Below are 18,329 nucleotides of genomic sequence, written 5' to 3' on the forward strand. Positions count from 1 at the left end.
ACAAACAATTTTGTACCGGTCTAAATCTCTGCAAAACCAATCGTAAATTATAACGAGTATGTTATCGGAATTCTTGTCCATTTTAATAAAGAAAGCTCATGAGGAAGTTACATGTTCGAACCGATGAAAGAAATCAGACATTTCTATTTAGAAATATAAAGCTTTATTAACCAATTCGATGGAAGTAAAAACTAAAAATTAATTCTTACTAAGAAATGATGTCCGAAAATTATTTCATATATTGGTAACATAATTGTAAATAACTTTACTACAGTATGAATTTCGTTTTTATGTTCGTGTATATAAATGTAAGTAGAAAGTTCATTAAATTCTTAGAACAACTTCGTCATACATACTCCTGATCTCTATTTTACATGTACAGGGAATGTCAAAGAAGTTGTCGCAGCTTTATTTAAAAAAGAAATTAAAGAAATTTATCGAAATAAGAATAACCATGTTATTAAATAGAATTATGTTTCCTTATATTTTTGCATCATTCTTTTCTGTCATAAAAGAAACAAAGAATTTTGTTAGTCTAGAGGATTACAATATTTGAAATATAATTGTTGCGTATTTGCGTCAATTTGAAAGTGTCCAAATACTTGTAAACGGTAGTGAATGTAAATCGGTATATTATCGCAAGATTGACCATCGCTACTTGTTATTCAAGAAGTGATAAATGGCAGCAGTATCGTTAAAATAGACAATCAATTTTTAGTACATATTTTGAAAAGGATAAAATAGCAGACAGGAATTTACAAAGGATGTTTCCAGTTCGACGACCGAACATGAAAACGTTAAAGACGTCGCAATTCCTTCACGACTGCGGGCAAGAACATTTTTACGACAGATTCACATATCATGGCATCGAATCATTCGTTGAGTCGTTCACGCGGAACCTTTTTGCGGTTCATTCGTGAGAATAAAAATGCACAAGGCATCGAAGAAAGATAGAGAAACGTCGTTACAGCAGAGACCACAAAAGATGAATACCGACAAGATTTGTTAACGAGCGAACACGAGCTGTCCATTAATGGTCGTAGAATCTGACACTTCTTTTATTCCAAGAATGGCGCCGTAACAACGTTATGATAGCAAGACTACAGATCTTGTCAGGCCAAGTAGGTGCTTTGTACAGTTAAAGTATCATAAAGTACTTCTCTTTTGGCCTAAATATAAAAATAATATTCAATTAATTACGTAAAATCGCACACTTAATTCCCACAATACGTTCGCTTAAAAATAAAATTCGTATCTGTATATATATACACATTTTATAAAGTAGAAAATATCTCTGAATGGTTATTTCGTGATATTTATTGCAAGTAAATTTACATGCATATTATCTTTTGGTTAACTTGTGAAAAAGGTATCTCATCAGAAATTTTAATGGAGCCGACTTAAATCTCTTCGTTGACACACGCGTATAAACGACGAGAGACATAAAAAAAGCCTGAGCGTAATAAAAAATATTAATTTATGATCATACATGCTAATCTGTTAAAATTAGTCAATAACTTTTACATATTACCCGAACCTTACGATGAGAAGTTATACTGTTTCAATTTCTCTTGGAAACTGACCACGGTTGAAAGTATGGATAAGACTAACCACTATAAACCCGTTGCTTTCGTATCTTTTAAACGTTAAACATACGGCTGTGGTTAACAGTTTTTCTAACAACGAGGTTGCTGCACGCAACCATTGCATTTTCACGTAGCCGCATTGCAGTATTATATATTCTAACGATAAACTCTCAATTTTCTAGTTAATTCCACGTCACCATTACGACGAACCTATGTTGTATTGCGGTTGTTGTAAAAGTCTTTTGAGAATTACGCGAGGGAACAATTCTAAACGCAAATGAAACGTCTTGGCAATTTTACGCGTTGGTTGTTCATTAAATTCTCACATAACTGTTGCATCGTCGAGGTTATAGTTATTCATTTGTATTAATTTCGATTTACTCGAGAACGATTTCACTAAGAAATATCTAAATTTATCGACGCGTACTCGTTTAATTACTTATTGGACAAACCATTTATCGCGCTACTCGCAACCGCTACTGGAGACACATAAACTTCGTTTAAATTCGATTCTGTCCATAACAATTCTATCGTAGCTATCGTCCTGTATCGTTCTTGATGCCTTTTATCGATCGTAGATCATAATTCGCGCTAAAGCAGAATGTGCAACGTTCGTTTCTCACACAATTGAAGTTATTATATTTAAGTTACATATTGATTTATTATGCTACTTAATGATGAAGTAGGAAAAATTGAAGCATGTTAATGAAATATGATTCATTCGATAGGTAACAGAAAACAATTCAATAAATTTTAGTTAACTTGTGATCTCCCATATTTGTAGATAACCGTTGTATTCACGTGTGTTACGTTTATCGTACTGAATCGTTGTAATTTTAATAAAAAAAAAATGCATATTCTGATAAATTATAAAAAACAAAGTTTCAGTCGGTATCGTTTTAAAATAATTATTAAGAGAAACATTAATTAGTTAGGAGATACGAAATCACTTTTGGAAGATTATTTCGATAATTATTCGGCTCGTTCACGTTTTATCGAAAGCCATTAATCGTTCCCGAATAGCTCAATTAACAATGCAATCAAGTTTATCGAAGTTAGCGTACACGAAAGCTTGAACTAACGATAGTAAGCTTCGAAGTTGAACTAATGGACGAAGTTCAAGTACGGAAGCTGGAACATAGAAACGTCGAAAGAAAAGTTTACTGCATACTTTAACGTACTACTCGAACTTAGAAAGAGACCATTGCAACGAGAATAGATGTAGATAGCCTCGTTTCGTGCGAAATGGGGACCCAAATTGCAAGGTAAATACTTTTACGTGTACCGGCTAAAAAATGTGCAAGACGTTGAATCGTATAGTTCGACGGTTTATACAAGGACGGACACTCAATCATGCACGACATTCAATGAAAAAAAAAATTGGAATCGACAAGGAGAACTGCAAATGACCATAAATTGACTTCTTCGAAGGCGTACCATTGATTACATACAGTCACTTGCAAAAGTCCACGTACATTTTTTAAATTTGATATATTATAATAAAGATGTTAGCTCTAGCGTAATATTTATAGCATCCAAGTTTATATTATGTGAACACGTATTTTAAAAAATGACGGAATTTATTACACATATTAAAAGAAGGTATTCAGGAAGAAGTATCAATTCCTTCAGGAAATCCGTTAATATACTGAGCAAATTCATTTTCAATTCATTCATTCAATTCAATTAATATACTCAGCAAATTTTGTGCTGATATTTACGTATACGTGACTCCGTTAAAAAGTGAGTTTCTAATTTGTCCCTTTTTTCCTCAATAAATAAGACAAATACAGAAAACTTGACGTGTATGTAGACTTTCGTAACGGACTGTAGAACCAATTACTAAACTGTACTAAGTAAAATGCACGTGAACGTAATCATCGATTTTCAAAGTCCTAGAACGATTTTTAACATGCAATCCTGTCGAAACTCGGCTTCTTCGTGCAACGAGTATCTCCGATCTGACCTAGTCACCGTTCATACACAAAGAGCTGGCACGTATCCGCTTTTGTATCCATCGAATAAGTATGCAAGTTTACGGATTCCGCACGAACGTGGCCAAAGCCCTCGTTCAAATTTTACACGGCTCGTTAGAGGCAACGTATCTGGGGCAGCAGTATTTCCCTTAAACTATGAACATAACGTGAAAACACTTCAGGCAGCTGGTATTCTTTTTTGAATGTAATTGTGGGGAACTGGAACGGTCGTATCTCTCCTGGATACATAGATAATACAAGAGATATATATCATTTGGGATTCGTATTTCCATCGTGGAGATTTTTATGCCTGGAATATTGATAGCTCTATTAATAATGTCATATTTCAAAGTGATTCCAGACGTAAGTTAGTATCCAACGTCTTCTAGCGCAAATGTAAAGTATAATTTTGTGTTGATTTATATATTCGTCTCTTTTATCGAAATGAAATACAAGCGGACAAGTCTGTAAAATTTTACGATAACATAATAAATACGAGATTAATAATGAGAACATAATACAATTGTACAGCATAATTTAAGTAATTGAATATTAATACTTTTAATATTTGAATTTATTCTTTTACGAGTATCATAAATCTGCATTTTTTAAGTTTTTCGAAAGTTAACATGTAAATAAAAGGAAAATATAGATTTGGTACATGAACTTTTCTACAGTTAATGTGCTTTCTACTTCATAGTTACATCAAAAAAGTTTATTTTTCGTTTCCAGCAACGTTGTGAATGTTTGAGAGCATTCAACTCGAAGATCATGTCATTATTTATTAAAGAGTTATTTAAGATTATGTACACATAATATCATTAAAAAAATTTCTGACTAAAATTATAACATTGTTTAATGTAGAAAATGTCACTTACCATCAGGAGGCACAAAATCTTCGCTAAAACGGCAAGCTGTGGTAACCTGCAACAAACAAGAACATTCACACTGATTATTGCTTTTTCTGCCGGAAACGCGAGATAAATAAAAACCATTTAATCTACGTATGCTGAATATAAAGACATAAGTAAAGAGAAATGATTTCGCGACTGGCAGGTATTTGCTGTTGCTGTTACATTTTCAATATTTCAATTTGTGGCACGCAACCTAATGGTTCGCGATCTCCGTATGATTTATAGTATGCAAATAAATTTCGCGTGATTATGGAGTAGAGTCCTAACCGACGGAGGTTACTATTAGTAGCAGTACAAATTGAAAGCACAGGAAGCCGTGGATCGTTTCTGACAGATAAGGAAAACGTATATGAGATAATTAGCGGTGGAACCAAATTACGTCGGACAGATTGTAGCCTGTGTAAGATTCTGTATTCTTTCCAAAATAAATAATATTTCTTCAAGTGACAGAGTTACTGCCATTATATTGCTTCGCGTCATTTTTCTTCTTTAGTTTGTGTTTAAGAAAAAATATATTGTATCTTTTACAATAAATTATTATCGCGGCTAGAATTATCAGATTAGAAGTTCCCGTAAATGTTTTCTTTTATAGTGTCAATGATTCCCGGATTGGAGAGAAAGTAAGTTTCTCAACTGGAAGAATATTTATTTTCTCAACAGATATTTCTAAACAATTGTAATTATATCTTGTACATGATAAAAAAGATTGTAGCAAATCACATATTGCTTGTGCAAGCTGTATAATTATTCTCCTTGTTTCCACACTTGTTCAGATAATATCAGAATGAAAATGATAACCATCGTATCTTCACACTTATACTTTATTTAATAAAATCTGAAAATAAGAAAATAAATAGCGATGGTATGTGCAATTATTTAGACGAATTTGAAGCTTGAAGGATAAGAAGAAAAATATAATATGCAAAAACAGTCATTACATTATCATTTAACTACGGATATTTATGCGCTTATAGGAAAATACAAAAATATACTGATTACACGTAATAACTTTTATACCTATCATTCTTGACATTTCGTCTACTCGTACGTAAATCTGAAGAACAGAGTAAACATACGATCACCCGGAAGCTATAATTTCGCATCAATGGCCGCGTTATCGTTTTATATAGTAAAGAAGTTGGTTTCACTTTCCACGGTCTATAAACTTTCTCGTTGATCATTGTCCTGAAAAATTCTGCATTCGCAACAGTGTCGTTAGTTCTGCTGTTCAATCAAAACACCGTAGCAACATTGTTATCCTATCAATGTCGTGGGTTTGTGAATTACGAAAATAGGAAATCGGGAAACGTGGACATTAAAAGTAACGGCGAAGAGCGCCACGGGTTGTAAATAATAACCCAGTTGCGTACGAGATACATGTGGTGAGCCGCTGCAACTCGTTGCGTAATGTGAATGCATCTCGTGTTACAGAACACAGGTGACCAGCAACACCGGCGCGCGGCAGCAATGACGTCGCGAACGTTCATTACCCGTTCACTTTAATTCTCCTGGGTTATTGGCTCGCTGATGGAGCCGCGGGGTGGACCAAACCGTTCCTTTCGTTCGCATCATCCCGCCTACCTCGTTCGAATGCGCTGCGATGCACTGCCGAGGAATTCCGTTTGCCGCGCCAATGCTCTTAAACCGTTTACTTTATTTTGCCCACGTCAACTGAATCTTCGTAGAAAACGATAGTAAACCCTTCTATCGAACTGTCTGGGAACTGTTACTTCTCGACACGATGTAATTTCATTTTCTCGGAAACTTAGATACTTTTCGATTGTGTTCACTAGCGTGTAAGAGAGAAACGCGGCGGTGTTGTTATTTGTGCATTACGAGATTGGAAATTACTCGCTGGTTTTTGTCGAAAACTTGTAAATACATTTTGGATGAAGATAAATGAGATGCACGATTCTGACAGCTAGGTTTTTTGTTATATATCTTGACTGTTTTTTTTTTTTCATTTTGACGATTCGTAAATTAGAATTGGAAAATGGATTGGATATTCTTAAATACGTATAATCGATCAGATTTTTATAAAGAAGAATAATTCGAATCGATATCCATATCTTTCTAATTCTGATATCATTGAAGTTGAAATTACTGAACTTTAGAACGATACTTTGGTATCTGCTTCGTATCATGAACAATTTTATATATAGTATTATTTTTTATTTTTAACTACATCGTGATGTGCCTGATTTCTATTTCTTTTTTGTATAATGGAGGATTTGAAAATACTTCCCTTGCACTTTACAGCGCTACAAGTATAGAATAGGTTCCAAATTTTTATTTCGAGTAATAATCACATATAAAATTAAGTCGAATTTGACATGAACACTGTATATTATAAAAATTTGTTATAGAAAAATTGCTATCAGAATTGCACACGTCATTTGTCTTTATCTAAAATTAATCTATAGCTGTGGCAACATATACGGCCTATGCTATATTTAATAAACATTTGATCGTTACAAAGAAAAGTTACGATTACGATCTTGTCATACATTATTCATAATATTATGACACGCTTCACAAAAAGGACAAGCTCTGTTTTTAAATATAATAATATCTTTGAATGCAATGCACAATATTTTACAGCGTATGACAATGTCAACTTCAAAAGCTTTATATCATACGGAATGTAATTGAAAAACATTATACATTTACATATATAAATACGTATTTATTGAGACTCTTTGCATTGAGACAAAGAAGATACACGGTTCGATTGTAGCATAAAATTTATGCGATGCTTTCATGCATTTATCATCGAGCATTCGGAACGATACACATACATCAAGTTATAATGTGCAGTGTGGTGTAGCAAATGTTGTCGACTCAAGTTTCGTGGTTTAATTGCACTACCACCATCACTGCGGAAATTGTACGAGTAGTTCATCGAATATAAAATGTGCGTTTCATACACAAACGTCGAAAATGAATTAGAGTTATGGAAAATCATGAAGATATATCGAGCGTATTTTTAAAATACGATGAATATAACGATATACATAAATGAACGATGCATCAAAAATGTGCAGAAACGGTAATATGTACATAATGGCATCCTTATTATCGAATAATACATACGACAGCAAAACAAAGAATGAAAATAAAAGTGACGAAAATTTGAAGCCAAACGAAATTCCTCCACTTACGAAATTCGTACTTTATAAATTCAATTGTCAATGAAGGAAAACGATGTTTCGTTCTAAGTATGAATGAATATAATATGAATGAACATTGAAGTCTAACGATCACGTTTGCATTGCTCCTTGAAATTTTCATAGTCTACACAATTTTTAAAAGTCACAACGACTCCCTACAATTTTATATTACGAATTATTCATGTAACAATGATATTTTTCGAACTTACACATTGTATACTGCTCATTCTCTATTTGAAATATTTGTAAGTTTTCTATTTATCGTGATATTGGCTCGCATAATTGTAAGGCTAGCCACGGTAACGTTTCGCTGACAGCGCAGGTTAACCATCTTGTTAACGGCCATGGATCAAGATGAATAGAAGAATATATTTTACTATACTTTGGTACGACGGTATCTGTCACACTGTAAGGTGTGGGATGCATTAATATTGAAATTTCTTACCAGTCATTACGTAACGGAGAAAATGTTAAAACCGCGGTGTTTCATTGGTAGACACGAGGAAGGAGGGAAAGGATGTTAAGAAGGAAAATTTCTAACAGCGTAGACTATGTGGCACCAGTTGCAATAAACAGCAGCATGCTCTCCGTGAAAAATCCAGTATTTCCAGTATTTCTAGTATTGACGAGAAGGAGTCACCGAGGCCGAACGCAAAGGTGGGTCTTCAGGGCGATTCCGCCATTACGAAGACTTCCATGACGTACGTCACAAGATTCAAAGCATGCATTTAAGTGCTTTTGTTCGATAATATTTCGATAACGCCTTCGATCTCTAATTTTTTGTACAATTTTTTCCCACAAAAGTAATTTCGGTATGCGATATCTATCAATTCATTATTAAATTATCGTATCAGAAAAACAGTTTTAACAGTTGTTTACCATTTTTAATTGTAGTATCTTCAGGATCATTTATTTCTAATCATAATTTGAAAACTCAGTTATCGGATTTTTAAAATAAATTTTTAGTTAAAAAATGTAGAGTACTATGATTTAAATTTAATTTTGATATATATCATTAATAAGTATATGAGAGAATTTGCCAAAAATATATGTATCTCATATGTTGCAATATTCATGTCTTAATTTTTTTTAGAAATTCAATACAATTAAAATTCTATTTAATTACAATTACAACTTATAAACATAATAAATTCTTGTTCATATCAAATTCTTGTATAGTTTCGTGTGACTAATATATTTTACGAAAACAAGTTATTAGCCATACAAAAGGGATTATTAATCCGACAGAAGTAATGTTTGGTTACGGACAATATTTCCTACCTTACTTGAATACGTCGTTAAATCTGTCATAACTCACCAAATCGCCTTAAACATATCTGCGCGTCACCACTCTGAAGTGTCATCTCAATCCATGCACTAAGTAAGAAGAATCGTGACACTGATCCGACTCAAAGACTGAATTATTTTCTTTTAATCGTCTATTCAAGAGATCACTGATCATCTAACTTTTTATTAGATTTATGAAGAAGCTGACACGATTTACGACCAATAAATTTCACACACAGTAGAATACGTCCGTTCGGTTAATGACACATTAAACGTTTATTGTTAAACGTTTCGGAATGCTTTTAATCGGAAATCCTAAAAAAGCACAACAACAGTACGTCACTCGACAAATCTTCGTAAAGTCAGAGATATTGAATGCTCGCGCAACTGATTCATAGAAGGTATATAAATTCGGCGACGTTTAAACGAATTCTTCTATAAATGCTAACGTATCGAGATTCCCTATGAATTTGCCCGGATTAATCGGGATTATGTCATATCGATGTCAATCGCCTCGTAAATGCTGACGTAATGAACAAACGGTGAAATTGGTTTGAGGTAAAACTGTTCGTATCTTTGGGTCGTTGCTAAACAAGTGGTTGACTGTTCTTCTTTACAAGATTAAATCGAACGGACTAGGTCACCAAATTTCGCAACGATGACTAGAATCGACAGTTACGACTAGAACATTGAAAAGTCACTTCGTAGTAACTTAATCAAGGATGATCGAGGACGAATTATTAAAAGTCGAATACCGAAAGAAAATTTATGCACACGTTACGAATCACTTGCGTTTAGTTGTACGTATCACTTTTAATTTCGTTCCGTGACGAGTATCGCGCAGGAACTTTGACTAGACTTAGACGATTGCGATTCAGGATCCGGAAAAGAGACACAAGTCGGTTGCGCGGTTTGCTGTCACCGACGCGAGATCAGCACGATGAATGCTGCCGAGGGTACAATCCGGCATGACATCCTCGGCCACGTGGGGACTCATCTAAAGGGGGATTTTAGTGGGGATATTTGTCGCCTGCCGCGTGAAAAACTGCCAACACTTGAATAGGCCCCGACTCGTCGATGAAAAACGCGGCTACCGACCCGACGCCGATGGCTCTCAGCTGGACACCGCCTGTCGGCTAAATGCCCCGCGTCGATGTCGTGGATGACGATTCTTTCATCCATCCTGACAAACAGCGTCGTCTTGGTGGTCATTCTTCTGAGACGATGTTCCTCGCCCCGATGTTACTTAATGAACTTTGCCAGGATAACACGTGAATTGAGTATACGCTGCATCTATAAGAGGATATCGATAATGCACGTAGAATTTGATGTTTGGTGTCATCCTTAACGTTACAAAAGAGTTAAAAATTGTTCGTTAAATTGTAAAAAAAAGAACAATTTTGCTCATTGCCAAATGGCTGAGTAATTGGGTACCAATTTTCTGTTTCAAATTAATTTCCCGATATCATCATTCCATATCGATAACCAAGAGAAGAATATGCGTTACGCGAACAAATGCTTTAAATTGTTTTAAAATTAACAAAATCTTCCATATCGACGCTTCTATATCATGCCCTTCAACGGCACATATTTTCCACATGACAAATTGATCACTTCGAAGGTTTCTATCGTTATGGAAAGCCTAAGAAAAACACGGACGTCTTCATTGAAGAAACCATCAAATTTACTGCCTTTCTAGTGACCGGAGCACGAGCCGGCTCGTATGAATGCCCCGCCAAGCATTCGACTCACGAAAAAGTCACCTGGTGTTGCGTCGACAATAGCAAACCGGGGAATGTTTCTTAAATAAGCGTGGTAGCTTGCGACAAATCACGCGTGTCAATGAATTTCCGACGGCACCGGTAAATTGTCGTGACCGATCTTTACGCCACCGTATCGGCAGCGGTTCGTTTAACGTCGGCGAGTAATACGCGCGATCGAACGTCTATAAATTCCACTGCTAAAAGCCTACCACAAATCATTCTACAAACTCAATTTGTGACCCGATACGTATCATTGGCAATTTGCGTCTACGCGCAGAAACATGACAGATAAGTCAATTTTCGATTCCGTGACATTTGATCAATATGTGAATGTATTCAACCGACCGTAAAATTGGCCAGATAGCTAAGTTGAAATAATTCCTTGTAACGGGATATTTTCAGGATATTGTTATTGCGAATATTCAGTGTTCTATTCGCTGGATGTTTCGTTCATTTTAATTTAATATGATATCTTAACACAGTATTTTAATTCGACAATATTTTAAGTTATTTTCCAATTTTAATTTGTATTATTTCGTATATGTGTGGAAAAATGATATGCATAACATGCAAGCATGTTAACTTATCTAAAAGTCATATTACAGCAGAATTTCGTGATCGTGTAGCTATATTTCCCAAAGGTAGTCTCGCGTTAACAGACTAGCGCGTTATCGCTTGAACTTGTCATAGTAGTCGTAAAACCCTATCTCTTAGCTCAAATGGGACTTAATACCTTCGACACTCTTTACCGCTTTACCATAAAATATTCCTGTCCACGATTGGTGCTTGTTGTATTGATTAGCATTTGAATATCACAGTATCGAGAAAGCAAGCAACATCTAGTATTTCGAAGCACTGTTAACACGTTAATTATAATTAAAAATAATTAGGCAATCATTCTCTTCTATGAAGATTCATTTTAATTTAAATATTATATAGAATCTTCTTTCATAATTGAATTAATATTTAGCCCATTTTACACTTTTCCAAGTTACGAATTATCGCTAATTAAATCTTACATAATAGATAACGACTTTGATAATAAAATAACTGAAATTCCACCAGGAAATTTTAGTACAATAATGAAATTTTTCGTATAACAAAAGTATATAACCTATAACTTGTAAACTGTTGCTTTTGAATACAGCAATTGGCAAATTATTACCATGTGATAATCGTAACACGTTCAACGGCATCAGACATTCTATCTGCGATAGATAACACATAAATTCGTGTGTATCACTAAGATACAGCAATAACCACTGTTGTGAAAGATGACTAATCTCATTATGTTACTAGATGACTTATTTCGAATTTATGTGACGTTTACTTTGTACGTATATATTACATCCGCGAAGAGATCTTCGTCATTTTTCCACAAAAAACTACACGTACACCAGATTCGTCTATCCAATTTCGTAACGTTCATTCGTCTAGTTCGCACGAAAACTCAATTTTCAGAAACGAACGAATTTTTCCACGAAAAATGAAAAATGCCGTCAACTCGTCCACTTTTTCACCAGAAGCGTCACGAAATTCATCATCGAGATCTCTCTTTTGCACGATAATTCACCACCTAATAATTTCAGTAAATCGACAAGTTACGAGTTACAAATTAGCAGATAACTTGTGATTTAATAACTCCTATGATACGTATTTTAGAGGCAAATTACACATTATCCGATTATAACGAAATATGATAAAATTGTGAAAAAAGAATCTGCAACCTGCAACTTCTAACTTCTCGATATATACTAATACTATTAGTTTGTAAATTATTATTGCACAAGAGGGCCGTACTAGTAACATAAGACGCCAGGTTGCGTAGAACTCAATCACGGAGGTTTTTTTCCGTGGCGCGTACGCGCGGCATGCAAATTATCTCGTTGATTGAACCAACCATTTTCCGTTGCACGACGAGAACACTCGTGACTGGAGACTGGTGGCAACGTGAAGTGGCAGATAGTAGCCGTCGACGTCGCCCGACGAACGGCTTACGTGGAACGGCTAAGGAGACGAGCAACGACTGAACGCATCCTGGAACGTTACATAGAGGACCGTCCTCGTGCGTCAAGTGTTCCACGGTCGAGAAGTCAACCTGGAGCAGACGGGAAAGAGAGAGGAATACGAGGAAAGAAGAGGAGAAGGAGAAGAAGATGAACAAGAAGAAGAGACACGCGAGAAGAGTACACGACGTGGTTTTTGCTACGGAGCCGCGACGTTCCGCCGGCGTCACATTCATTCTGACACGCTCCTCGTCACTCCCTTTTCTCTTTTTCTTCGATCACCGATAGAAAAACAACGATTCGATACCTATGATAATAGAGGGAATGATATAACATTAATATTTTAGTATATATTATTAATCTATTGGTTACATGGAAAATAACTTTCAATATTACATATTCATTATTCATTATTCAGTTAGAACGTAAATTCGTCTTATTTTTATATTTATTAATTTGCTACAGTGTACGTGATACACGGTGTTTGTAAAATGTATTGTATTTGCGCATCATTTTACTTAGTATAGTTTTTATCTATTTTATCATTGTTTTGCTTGGAGCAAAGAAGCGATAACGAATAAAATTCATGACAAATGGTATCGGAGACCTCGGAGTTGTAATTTTGATCTTTCTGACTGCGAATGAAAACTCTGCTCGAATTCAGCAAGAAAGTTTTTTTACAAGTTTGGGCGAGCCAGGAAACAATTTCTTGTTATCTGACTGAACTAGAACCGATGCAAAAGGAAAACAAATAAATGAATGATAAAATATTTATTAAAAAAAAAGAGACGGATTTCGTTCGTATAACTAATATTTAAAAATGACGAAACTTTTGGTTTCCATCTGATATTAATTAGAATTCTAAATTCATAAAATTCACGCATTCGTTCGAAATATCAAGGTCCTAGCTGCTCTTTTTCATTATCAACCATCATGTCGAAGATATTAAACCGTTTCGTAAGAATCTGAAACCTCGAAACTTTCACCGAATTCACAGTTTCAACACCTGCGATATCAAAGACCGTTTTGTTTCCCAAACAATCAAAGGCATAGTTTCATCGGCCACGTAATTCTCACGTGTCGCTTCTCTTAATCTACGGGCGTATATTTTTTCATGGCTGGTGTCACCAGAAATAGCCGGCGATGAATCACCGAGAAAACGGATCGCTTACCCTGTCGATCAAGCACCATCGAGTTGTTCCCCGCATTCCTGGCGTTTTACTTAGGTCTACTTAAAAGGGTTGGATAGCCCGAAGGCTCTTAGGGCGGATATCGTGTTCGAGAGATTCGTCCTCTCGGCTTGACCGGTTACGAACCAAAACTACTAAACAAGGTGTATCCTGCGGGATCATTCATTACTCGGCTCGTCTCGTTCGTTAAGCCGGTTAAGAAGGCTACGGTTAATTGAGTTTTAGGAATTCATTTCGTCGCCGATAACCTCTGCCGGTGGCCTTCTTCGTTCGCGTTCACCGTGACCAACGTCTGGGAATTTCGAACATGACAATATCTTTCGATAGGCCAGCGCCTAGCACTCTTCCCCATCGAAATCTAAACTTGAGCTTGTGGTTTACGTTCTATTAAAGCTTTTATGTGTATCTGTGCGTAACATACCGGTATTATACGTTATACAGTGGCGAGAATATATATACATACATTTTACATTGTTTACAAGATTGTAGATTTATTCATATTTGTAAAAATATGAATGATTATGTTTGTAGAAATATGAATTTATACGAATATCCTCAGTCTGGTTATTTAATTGCTTTAATAAATATATTTCATTAATGCACAAAAGGATATAGACAGGAAGGTAACGGTATAACTTCTGCAGAGTAAATGTGTTATTATGAATAGTTTTTGTGTTATTCACCTAGAAACAATGAAGTCAGTGTTATATCACTCATGTAACTAAAAAAAGTGGAGCAATTCGTGCAATGGCATATCGCTTGAACTCATTAGCCGGTTAGTGTGAATATGATTCATCTACGATTGCGACAAAGGGGCACGAAACGTCGCCAGATGACGTCAACGATTCAAGAACGTAAATACATGTCGATGTTAAAGAATTCTGATCATTCACTATGTTTAATTCAACACATATCTTCATAGTTATATTTATGGATGCGTTATATAACATGTTAAACGTATAGTTTATGCGTATCTGCTTATTCCATTCATAATATCCGTAATGATTGAGAATGACTGTGTAATCCCTATTATTAAGTAGTAATTAGAATGCCATGCTATTATTAATATTATTTATTATTTAATTTCAAATGTAATTCGAGCGTAGTTTCAATTTTACTTTTATATCGTACAAGAAATTTTACGGACTTTTTAATTACCATTTTCAATAGCATGCATAACAATTTCTCGGAGAATTTTGTTAGATTGTTATTAATTTTTCGTAAAATATATTTCTTGAACCTCTCTTTTCTTGAAACACTATCTATTTCTTTGAATAATACATAATACATAAACAGATATACCTGTTATAAGTTCTACTAAAAATTAACGATACAACAACGTGTTTGTGTCAAAGCAAACAAGGGATTTACAAGTAAGGGAATGAAAAACAAATGCTAGATATTAATTTCAGTAAACATGACCATATTTTCGTGAATATGTTTCTCTTTCATTAGCTTTGAGTCGGTCTTCTTTGTGTTGGCACTCTGAGTATTTACAGAGAAAGATCTAAAATTATACGAAAATTCTTAGCAGACTAAGTGGTTCACTGATTTATTCACGCAAATGGAACGAAAGGGAATAATATGTCTCGAGGTAAACGCGATTCATCTCGTACATCGACCCCATTGTTTACTCCGAAGATCACGTAGAGCGTTTCGAAGGTATTCGTTAATACGTTACTCTTTCTTATCTGGAGGAAAGTAGACTCGCTTCTCAACGAATTAATCTATGTGTGACAGTGAATGAAGTACAAATAACCGAGGAGGAAAATGAACAATGCAAATGAAGCAAATACTACAAATTAAATAGTCTCTTACTCTGGCTTACAAATTATCTATGTTTTCTTATAGATAACTGAAATTTATGATCTGCTGAGTAGGAAAAAGTTATCCTCAATTATTACCGTTAATTATTAAATACTATTAAATATTATTAAATATTATCGTTAATTTGTACACTGTGATCAAATTCAAATACAGTTACTACAAATCAATCGAATTGTCCAAATTAAGAATAGTACATAATGTAAGTATATATTCCCGCTTTACTTGAACATAATTCCTTCAATATCCTTCACATTCTAATTTTCATCCTTCAGAAACTTTTTGCCGAGAAATAAAAACTGCCAAATAGTCATAATCGTATCGTATCGTTTCATTGAATCTTCCCTTTCAACAGGAGAAACACAATCTCCATTCGCGCTCTCGCGGATATCTGGTTATTTATCGTGTCACGTAACATCGTGAATTTCATTGTGAACAGAAGCAACAATACCGTGCCAATCATCGAAACATTGTCCGCGGCTGAAAGTGGAAGCCGTTTACATCGGCCATGGTAAAAAGGAAGTTTTATCTCGGAAAGTATCGCCGTTCGTTCTGGCTCATCCGCGCGGGCATTTGTTGTTCGACCTGTAATCTCTAATGGACTCTATGGGCATTTAAATAACCATCTCGCCCACCCACCATCACTTAACTCTCTCCGTCTTTTCTCCGAACCCTCGCACTATCTGGACGCTTCGTACGCTCTGACGACACGAAGACAACTGCTCTTCTCCTGGCCTTTCCATTTTTTTACCGTTACGACCGGCCCAAACAGCGTGGTTACCATTATTTGCCTTCGTCCTACGTGTCTTTACGAAATGTTCACACAATTGGCGAAAGACAGCCGTCGTTTCTCGAACCAACGTGTCTCTCTTCTTCTCTTTTTCTTTCTTTTTTCCTTTTTTTTTTTTTTTTTGTTTTCGTATGTCGAATCGACCAAAGGAAGAGAAGAAAAAACGACGAGGATTGGGTTGGATCGCGCGAACCGTAGGAAATCGAGCGACGCGACGCGACGTCGCGGATAGTTTCTTCGACAAAATCAATGTCGAGAAAGCCACAATTCCTTCTCGTACGTAATGTTCACGATGAGTCAGTGGAGTTAGTCATACGAAACTGGGAGCCGGCGAATCCGCACAAGAGCCGGTGCACTTTTAGGGCACTCTCCTGGCAACCCGAGCCAACGAACCAAACTTCGCTTGATTATCGATTCAACACTTAGCAAATTCTTCTGGAAAGAAAATTTAATCAGCGAGCTGATGGAGGATCGTCCTATGATTTTCGCCTGGGAAGCGTGTTTTGAAGGATTTTCATCTTAATGTTCTAGGATCTATGCTTCTGTTTGCAACTCTTATATATTATAATCATGAATTCTAATTTGTTTGGATTCTTTATTGAAGTAGATTTTACGAAGTATTTTTAGCAAAATATTATTCGGTGCAAATTGTAATTTCCAGCAAATCTTGTGTTTACTATAGCTAATCCTTTCACAATGTAATAAAATAAAATGTTCGATACAGTGATTATTTTAGGAAGAATCTTGAAAATAATTATTTCTTTGTCGTTGAAATCTCCTTTGGTTCTGACATCAGATTTGACGTTTAAAATCAACGTGTTTAATAGGCCTTGAGTTAAAGCAAACATTACATACTTCGCATCAAGATACTTTGTATAAATTTCTTGCAATATTGTTATCTACATTTATTGATCAAAGAATGAATATTTATTGATCATATCGTCGGATGTATACGGAATTAAATTTTATTTTTACGAATACGAAAGAAGTTTATATCTTCGAATTGTTGGTATGTGTGACAGATTAAGTTCAATTTTGTGCTCTAGGAAATGTCACACTCGAGTTGGAAAACTTTTGTTGAAAAAGATATGAAAGAGATAGTTAAAGAAATTTATATCAATTGTCGAGTATTTCATTAAAGAAACCCACCATTACATGTGTAATAAGATTACTTTTACGTATTGTGTATTAATACGTGCTAAAAAAACGCACATCTTAAATTCCATACACCGGCAAAATATTATTTTCGGATCGCTTACGCGGTAAGAAAAGCATTCATGTGACGCGACGTAACGAACGTTTAAGGATTACCGATAACAGAAGCGTGGGAGTACGTGGAGATAAGCTCGCAAAGTGGACGATGGAATTTGTGTAATCATTTTTAGGAATTTCATGGAGATCGGTCGCGTGGAACGGAGCTCAAAAAGAAAAGGAGCGTTACGTGAATGACTTAACGCGCATCGTTCGATACTGACGTTGCACAACGTGACCAATATGGCCGAATGTTTACTTACCCCAGAAAAGGGTTATGATATGGAATTGTTATCAGTCGTTCATCGATGTTGTTCTCGACAGTTCTTAGTCGTAAATGATAACTATTAATAATTTCATTCGGCAACACCCATCATTACGTTTCACAATATCTCACTCTCACACAGCCAATATTATCTTGCAACAATAACAGATACAATTATGTCAACTATATTTTAGAGGAATTAATAAATATTGAGATTTTACCGAAAATAACATTAATGAAAAATTCTCAAATATGTATATAATGTACAGATGTTTAAATGAAGTTGTAGTGTACAGAGTGTTCCAGG

The 18,329-nt window shown here is 35.2% G+C and overlaps 1 protein-coding gene across 3 annotated transcripts in view; it reads right to left on the reverse strand.

Moving 5' to 3' along the window:
* The window catches only part of LOC117209013, a 127,895-nt gene that overhangs the window by 14,413 nt on the left and 95,153 nt on the right, over positions 1-18,329 (reverse strand). For all 3 annotated transcript variants that reach the window (XM_033450565.1, XM_033450564.1, XM_033450567.1), the window contains exon 2: positions 4,441-4,486. In XM_033450565.1, the coding sequence (XP_033306456.1) occupies positions 4,441-4,486 (46 nt within the window). The remainder of the gene's footprint in view (positions 1-4,440; positions 4,487-18,329) is intronic.

Source organism: Bombus bifarius, unplaced genomic scaffold (assembly GCF_011952205.1).
Source record: "Bombus bifarius isolate JDL3187 unplaced genomic scaffold, Bbif_JDL3187 scf7180000008165, whole genome shotgun sequence".
NCBI lineage: Eukaryota > Metazoa > Arthropoda > Insecta > Hymenoptera > Apidae > Bombus > Bombus bifarius.